Below are 9,056 nucleotides of genomic sequence, written 5' to 3'. Positions count from 1 at the left end.
GGAGCGAGAGCGGAGAGAGAGAGAGATAGGAGAGAGATAGAGAGAAGAAAGTATAATATATCAGGAGAGAGAAGCAAAGAGATATAGATAGATAGGTGAGTTATATGTGGATGGATTTTAGGCTACGTAGATATCATTAGTATATAGCAGACTAGAGAGGAGAGAGATAGAGGAGAGGTATAGGTAGACAGATAGAGCAGGAGAAGAGAGGCAGAAGAGAGAGAGTCTAGAGATAGAAGAGGAGAGAAGGAAAGAGAGAGAATCGGAGAGAGAGATAGAGAGAGAGAGCATGGACAGAGAGAGCCAAGAGAGGGGCATAGAGAGACAGGAAACGACAGACAGAGAGAGAGAGAGAGGGTAGAAGACAGAGAGAGAGACATATAGATGTTTGTGTTTAAGAGAGAGTGACAAAGAAAAAATACAGAGAGTAGAGTGTTTATAGAGAGTTTGGTGATAGAGATATAGACATATATATTTTGTGTTTGAGAGAGAGGAGAGCCAGACAGATAGAGCAGGAAAAGAGATAGATAGAGAGCAAGGCAGAGAGTGAGAGAGAGATAGCAGGGCAGAGAGAGAGATAAGTATAGATATAGATATATATAGACTGATATATATATATATTTATGAATTCAGAGAGAGAAATAATAGATATAAATATACATATATATAAATAATAGCATAGAGATATATATACAAATCTTACAAATATAATATACACTATATATCCCTATTATATAATCTCTATTTTTCTCATCATAATTTTTTTTATATATATAATATACCTATCTATATATATACAATATAGATATATATCCTATCTCCAATATATATATATATATATATATATAACATAATATATAGATAATCTACATGATAATAGATATATATACAGAAATATATATATTGTACATATATATATATATATAGACATAAAGATAAATACCGATATATATATATACATATATATATAAATACATATAGATATATATATATCTACATTCACACAGAACAGAGAGAAAGAAAGATAAAAACACGTCAGTACATGTGCAGCGTTCTGAAGGCTGAACTCTACACGCTCCCACTTTTGGCCCTGCGATTAATGACCCGCTCTGAGAGTCGGAGAGAAATTGTGAAGGTAATGAGAAGCTTTTGACCTGATCTGCTGTAACAGATGGAGGATGAGACACACAGCACAGTTGCCATTTGCGTTTGTCCTTTGGTTTTCAAAACTTTTCTCTTGTCTGACCCAGGGTTGCCAGGTGTGCATGAAAACAGCAATTCGGCTGTCATTACACGTCGTGTGACCCGTGACACAGAAAGTGATGTAGCCTCGTCTTTGCAGGAGGTAGAAAACTTATCACCACAAATATCTGACAAATTCACAAGTCACACCATGTACTACAACCAGGAACTGCAATGCAGAGCAAACGCTGAGAGGACGTTATGGTAACAGGCCTGTGGACATCAGACCGTCTGGTTGTTAAACACCCCATGTCAAGCTCATTCATTCATTCATTCATTCATTCATTCATTCATTCATTCATTCATTCATTTTCTACCGCTTATCCGAACTACTCGGGTCACGGGGAGCCTGTGCCTATCTCAGGCGTCATCGGGCATCGAGGCAGGATACACCCTGGACGGAGTGCCAACCCATCACAGGGCACACACACACACACACACACACACACTCACACACACACACACACACACACACACACACACACACACACACACACACACACACACACACTACAGACAATTTTCCAGAGATGCCAATCAACCTACCATGCATGTCTTTGGACCGGGGGAGGAAACCGGAGTACCCGGAGGAAACCCCCGAGGCACGGGGAGAACATGCAAACTCCACACACACAAGGCGGAGGCGAGACATGCTAACCACTAAGCCACCGTGCCCCCCCTCCCCTCCATGTGAAGGTCAGTGTTGGGAAATTGTACATCATCATCCAAAGACAATCTAGACAAATGCGTGCTTCCATCTTTGTTGTAAAAGACAGCAGAAGGCCACATACGGGTGTAGCGGTCAGGTGTCCACAACATGTTCTCCGTTTAGTGTATACATATATATATAGAGTCAGAGAGAGAGAGAGAGAGAGAGAGAGAGACAGAGAGAGAGAGAGACATTTGTGCAAAACATTCCAAACCTTCAGGCAAAAATATGAACCCACTGTGACAGAAATAGTCAGGAAAACTGCAGACCTGGCAAATCTGGACTAGAAGTAAAAATCAGTCGTGTAGGTAAAAAAAAATAATGAAACCGTTCCTAGTCCTTTTTTTGGGGGGGGGGGGGGGGGATTTGAACAAAAAAATATATATATATAGGATCAACTAAAATAACTAAAATAAAAGATAAACTTACCTTCGAGTCGATAGGTGAGCTACAGTATGACCGTTCCGTTAACAGCTGGTTAATGTCCGAAACGACGGCGTGCTAAACTGACATCGTTATAATCGTTTAAAGGTGCGGTGCACGATGTTTTTAAAGTCAATGTTGACATTTGAAATCACCAAAACAAACACGCCGCTAACCCAAATGGGTGTCACCCCTGTTTTGATAGCTCCGCCCCCACACGTACATACTGTACGTGACCCAGACGACTATTATGGCGGAACCCCCCGGGGTAACACTACGGTAATACAAATGTACTGCATGTTGTACCGTGAACATTTAGCCCCGGGGCAGAGGTAACGGCAGGTATCCACCATGTCAACGTTTCAATCGCTTTCTGCTAATGTCAGACATGTGCACCGAACACTCTCTCCGCCGCATAGACAAGACACGCCCCTTTCTGCTCGTCGGCTACGCGTCTGTCTTGTTTTGGTTTTCTGAAGCGTTTATCAAACGTCGTGCACCTCACCTTTAAGAGCGGATGCTGACCGTTAGGACTCCTTTGTAGTGACAGAAAGACAGAGGAGGTTTGGAAAGGAAAGGGTTAACAGCATCTGGCAAGTGCGTCTGTCGGCCGCGAACGCGGCGCAGTAGCACCGGGACGACCCTGTGCTCCGGCTCGGTCTCTTAATGAAGCGCCCACTAAGACATTTCCCCCTGCCGTGTTTATCCTGAGCCACTGCTAATGACGTGCACAAATCATTTCTTACAGTATATCTACTGTCTCTTATGGTTACGTGTCTATTAGGATGGTATTACACATGCACAACAACCTTTACAGAGGGGAAAGAAAGAACATGGGCGTTGATCTCATTAACCTACGGTCGTTTGATCAATGATTAACAAACCAAGCGTTTTAATCTCAGAATTAGTTATTATTAGTCATGAGATATTTGTACCTCCTGTTCTTACCAGAGGATTGACATCCAAGTGAAGCAGATAAGAGAGAGACAGAAAGATATCAGCGTAAAAAACACACACACACACACACACACACACACACACACACACACACACACACACACACACACACACACACACACACACTGTTCATATCCTCGCACTCTAATCAGCTTAAACTTAAAGATACAATAAAGATTTTACACAAAACCTTCATAAGCATGTCAGGAGGACATCATATCTAATAATACATCACAGTTATAAATAACAGTTTATGATTTTCACTCCTGCTTGTTGTTATAGTAACACATTTAAAAGGCATTACGTTCTTGCTCCGTTTATAATAGAAACTTAAAGGTGGGGTCTCTGATTTTTGAAAGCCAATGTTGACATATAAAATCACCAAAACAAACACGCCCCTAACCCAAACGGGTCCCACCCCTGTATCGATAGCTCCGCCCACACGTACATACGTAACCCAGGCGACTAACGGACAGAAACGTGTCTATCATAGCTGAAGGGAAGAACAATACGATTGTAGATAAACAAACAAGCAAAAATGCCACACAAGCATAATCATGTAAAGGACAAAGACATATATTAGTTCTGTGTAACAAAGCAAAACCAACGTTACTCACCTATCGAGAAGGAAAAAAGCGCCTCGGCGTCTTAAGTAAAGTCGGCCACATATTCACAGGTCGGAGTTTCCCGAGTCAATAACTCCTGAGCTAAACGCTGTTACTACACAAAACGCGGTTGTAGCTGCCTCTCTACATTACTACGATAGAAAAGAGGTGTTATTTGTGTAGTAACAGCGTTTAGCTCAGGAGTGTTATTGACTCGGGAAACTCCAACCTGTGAATATGTGGCCGACTTCCTGCTCCTTCAGTTCTCTCCAGCGCTGGAAAGCTGATCCTATAACACGTCCTACTTCTTGTCCTTATCGTAAGTCTTTCTTCTCTTTCTTTCTTTGTTTTATCCTCCATGTCGATGTTAAAACCGCTTTCTGCTAACGTCACACATGCGCACCGAACACTCTCTCCGCCCATATCGATGAGCCCCGCCCCTTTCTGCTCATTGGCTACACTTTGTTTTGATTTCTGTTTGTTATTCGGCCCGACTCAGTTTTCTGAAGCGTTTCTCAAAAATCGGAGACCGCACCTTTAATAACACCAGTATGAATTCCCACAGCAGAGGAATTGCTCTATCATCATGTACAAAAAATAACAGGTACAAATGTTTAACATATTTATTCATTCTGCCCTGAACATAATTCTTGGCTATGCAGCGTGTTACACCGTCAAGGCAACAAACATCGCTTCTGAATTATCTTATTTAAGTCAAGACAGTCGGTGTTTACTCAGGAGCTACTGTAACGTTGTGTGTGCTAGAGGTCTTCACCGGTCCACTCAGATCCGAAAACCCTGAGGTCCGACACGAGACGCGAGCGGGTTCGGGTCTAAAAGTTTCACGTGTACCTCGGACACGGGTCGGGTATAATAATAGCGGCATCGTGTCTCGGGTAATTTAAAATGAACGTGTTTTTACCGAACGGACCCGAGAAGACCCGAACTACTGTATCTCATGTGTGTGTGTGTGTGTGTGTGTGTGTGTGTGTGCATTGACTCGAGTCCTTTTCCAACCTCTCCTCCGTTTGCCAAGACCGCTTGTGACATGTGGCTAGCGACGTGCGGCTGTCGCTAAGCTAATTCTTGTTGAAACAGACCTGTCAATCAATTTTGAATCCACTCTGTAGCGGTTACTTTAGTCGGGTTAAAAGAAAAATTGCGGACGGTTCGGGTCGGACTCGGGTCTAATTCTCTCGGGTTCGTCTCGGGTCGGGTCTTTCTTACAAAAAATAATAAATCATGCACGTCGGGTTCGGGTAAAAAACGATTCGGGTCGGGTCACATTTCTTTAGACCTGAGAAGACCTCTAGTGTGAACAGAGCCTTTGGATCGCTAAACAAATTGGTTTGACTTTAATTGAGCTAAAACAGTTCATAATTAACGCTGAGATGATTAGATGGGTTTGAGCTCTAAGAGAAGGACCGGACACACGTTAATACTCGGGCGCACAGACGCTTCACAGACAACACACGTTTGTTTCTGTACCATGTTCATGTCGATGCCGTTGGTGTAGGTCCATGCGTGTTGGAAATACTCCTCCAGCCTCTGGCGCAGCGGGTTGGGGATCTGGTGGAAGCGGATGAACTCTTTGACGCGGAGCATCTGGAGGTGATATCGAGCCGTACCCGAGTACAGACGCTGGATGATGGCCGAAACATTCCCAAAGATGCTGGCATACATCAGGGCTGGGGGTCAGACGGATAGGTTAGAGATTAGACAATTATTGGCACCCTTCAAGAAAAAAAATTGAATGGAGATATATATATATACAGTATAATGTCCAAAACATTCTCATCAGGAATCATTCGCTAGGACTACAATAAGAAAAAAAAATGAACCTACATTAAAGGTGCGATATCGGTTAAAACACAAACAAATGGAAACTGCACAGAAATGATTCTCACTTCATGTGCGGATAATTTTAAAAACCGTTTCGCTCGTTTCTGATCCGGCTGAAGACAGAGACGAAGGTTTAGCCTTTTTTTTTGGGGGTCAAATAAGGATCGTGCTGCTACTCACATCCGATGAGCATGACGCAGATGGAGAAGATCTTTTCCGAGTTAGTGTTGGGCGAGACGTTCCCGAAGCCGACGCTCGTCAGGCTGCTGAACGTAAAATACAGCGCCGTCACGTACTTGTCCTTGATTGACGGGCCCGACGAGGGGTCGCTGTAGTTGTACTGCTTGCCGATGGACATGCCGAGGTTGTCGAGCCATCCGATGGTGTGATCCAGATAGGGTTTCTCGACATTTCCGATGGCGTACCAGATACACGCCAGCCAGTGAGCGATCAGCGCAAAGATGCACATCAGCAGCATGAGCACTGCCGCACCGTACTCGGAGTAACGGTCCAGCTTACGGGCCACGCGCACCAGTCGGAGCAGCCGGGCCGTCTTTAGCAGACCGATCAGAATTGTAGTCTGGTGGAGAACGAAAAAAAGAGAAAGAGAGAGAGAAAGAACGCAAAGCATAAACCCTTCAGTACGGTGGACACTCTCGTGACACCGGAGACTCCTTCCAGACAACGTTAACGTCTACAAACGTAAATAAACCTCTCACAGAAAACCGAATCAACACTAAATATATATATATATATATATATATATATAATTTAATCCTATTACATCATACGTTACTATTATGGCAGAAACAATAATACAGCGATCCCTCGGAACCCCTTGGCCCTAAGTTTGACCTTTACACTGATGGTCATCATCTTCCTCTTCCTCTTGGGCTCACTAGAGTAATCTTTCGCAGGGGCACGACACTTAGGAGGCATCGTAAGGGCTTAACGAAAAGTTAATCTCGAACAAGATACGCGAGACACGGTTGCGAGAGTGGCGAGATACGACAAGGGAAGAAGCTGGGAGGGGATGCGATGATGCGTGGCCAATCAGCTCAGATCTCACGCCCCGGGAACCAATCACGTGCCTTGTCTATGTACAAAGCCTCTGAGAGGGATTTTCTCTTTGTCTGGCATGCTGGGAAACCGTTTTTATTGTTATTTCTCGATGAATAATGAAACCTGAACGGCGAAGTGGCGAGGGATTACTGTACAGATCATAAACCTGACTACTGACAGATCTGCTGTTTAATCGACCTACAGGACGAACGACCCTACAGTCCAAACAACACCAAGAGTACAACAGTGTTGTGGGATTCTATAAATGTTCTATAATATTAAACTCCGACAGCCTGAGCGAGGCGTTCGAGGTGTTCAGATAATAGTTACGCGGGGTCTTTATCTTTATACGATACTTTCATAAGCTAGTCATTTTTATTCAAGAGCGCGTTCGCTGACGATGTAAACCTACGTCGACCTTTACAAGAGCTTAGATTTGAGCACATGGGGCTGCGTTTTCGTCTGAACTAAAAAGGTTGTGTTGTGATGGTTTCCATCTTGACAACCGACTCTGTAGCTCGCTGTGTCAGAGTCACGTAACGGTGATGACAGTTCTGAAATCTGGCAGCATTATCAGGACAGAGACGTGTAAATATTTTCCCCTAACCTAATCTAAACCCAACGTTATCGTGACGTCTGAGAAGACTTCGCCGCCGCCGAGTGACTGGAACGGAATGCGACGTTTTACACGTCTTAACATACGATAGCAAGGATAGCGCGGAAATGCGACCGACGTGAACCGACCAGACGGCTGGTGTTGTTGAAATAAGCCTTTCATGCAGACTACAGGCTCCTAATATGGCATTTTACACAGACTTGTGAGATATGGGGGACGTTTCTGACCTCCTCCGAGCCCGATCCGAATATGAGGAAGTCGAAGGGAATGGCGGCGACCATGTCGATGAGGAACCATCCTTTAAAGTAGTGCACGGCGATCTTGGCCGGGTGGCTGACCACCTCTTCGTTGGCATTGACGTACGTGGTGCGGAAGTTGATGAGGATGTCGACGATGAACATGATGTCCACGATGAGGTCCACCACGTTAAGCGGGTTACACGAGTAGCCGCACGCGCGCCGGTTCTTCTCCTCGGGGTCGTTGAGCAAGAAGGCGGCGCTGTATGGTGTGAAAATGGCGGTGTATATGACAAGCAGCAGGATGAGCCAATCCCACACGGCCTTGAACGGGCTGTAGTGCAGGATGGTGAACTTGTCCATGCGTGGAGTCTGGAGCTTGTACTCTGGAAGTACGTCGGCCCCCAACGACAGAACCTACGGAAGACAGAATGTACAGTGTGTACTGTGTTAGTTTTCTTTTAAGGAACGACACGTCATACTATTTTATCCACTTGTGTTTGAGATGCTCATTGCTGCACAGGTCCTTGTGGGTGGAACCAGATCTTCTCCTCTGGAACTCCTCTAATAAGCCTAACCTGTAACTTACACGATACTGACCAACAAACTTATCAGTCCTGAAATACACACTCCATCCAGCTGTGTCCTGGTAAGAGGACAGCTGTCAGAAAGAAACATCTGTAAACACTTTTATTAATGCGGTTATCAACAGCCAACCTCGAATTGTTTGCTCAGAAACATACACGGGAAAGGTACGGTTTTCTTCTCAAATGGTTTAAGAGTGCAACTGACTGTGTAGACGTGTGTGTGTGTGTGTGTGTGTGTGTGTGTGTGTGTGTGTGTGTGTGTGTGTGTGTGTGTGTGTGTGTGTGTGTGTGTGTGTGTGTGAGTGACAGGCAAACACACAGACAGGCAGACACACAGACAGGCAGACACACAGACAGACACACAGACAGGCAGGCAGACACACAGACAGGCAGACACACAGACAGGCAGACACACAGACAGGCAGGCAGACACACAGACAGGCAGACACACAGACACACAGACAGACAGACACACAGACAGGCAGGCAGACACACAGACAGGCAGACACACACACAGACACACAGACACACAGACAGACAGACAGACACACAGACAGACAGACACACAGAAAGACAGACACACAGACAGACAGACACACAGACAGACAGACAGAGACAGACAGACAGACACACACAGACAGACACACACACACAGACAGACACACACACACACACACAGACACACACACACACAGACAGACAGACACACACACAGACACACACAGACAGACAGACACACACACAGACAGACAGACACACACAGACAGACACACACAG

At 44.8% G+C, this 9,056-nt stretch overlaps 1 protein-coding gene across 4 annotated transcripts in view; it reads right to left on the bottom strand.

Moving 5' to 3' along the window:
* The window catches only part of kcnh7 (potassium channel, voltage gated eag related subfamily H, member 7), a 49,845-nt gene that overhangs the window by 10,430 nt on the left and 30,359 nt on the right, over positions 1–9,056 (bottom strand). For all 4 annotated transcript variants that reach the window (XM_027159864.2, XM_027159863.2, XM_047814302.1 and 1 more), the window contains 3 exons: positions 7,684–8,109; positions 5,959–6,358; positions 5,425–5,624 (listed from right to left, as the gene is read on the bottom strand). In XM_027159864.2, the coding sequence (XP_027015665.2) occupies positions 5,425–5,624; positions 5,959–6,358; positions 7,684–8,109 (1,026 nt within the window). The remainder of the gene's footprint in view (positions 1–5,424; positions 5,625–5,958; positions 6,359–7,683; positions 8,110–9,056) is intronic.

Source organism: Tachysurus fulvidraco, chromosome 5, assembly GCF_022655615.1.
Source record: "Tachysurus fulvidraco isolate hzauxx_2018 chromosome 5, HZAU_PFXX_2.0, whole genome shotgun sequence".
Classification (NCBI taxonomy): domain Eukaryota; kingdom Metazoa; phylum Chordata; class Actinopteri; order Siluriformes; family Bagridae; genus Tachysurus; species Tachysurus fulvidraco.
Note: the sequence above shows the minus strand (reverse complement) of the source record. Positions and strands in the feature narration are given on the sequence as shown.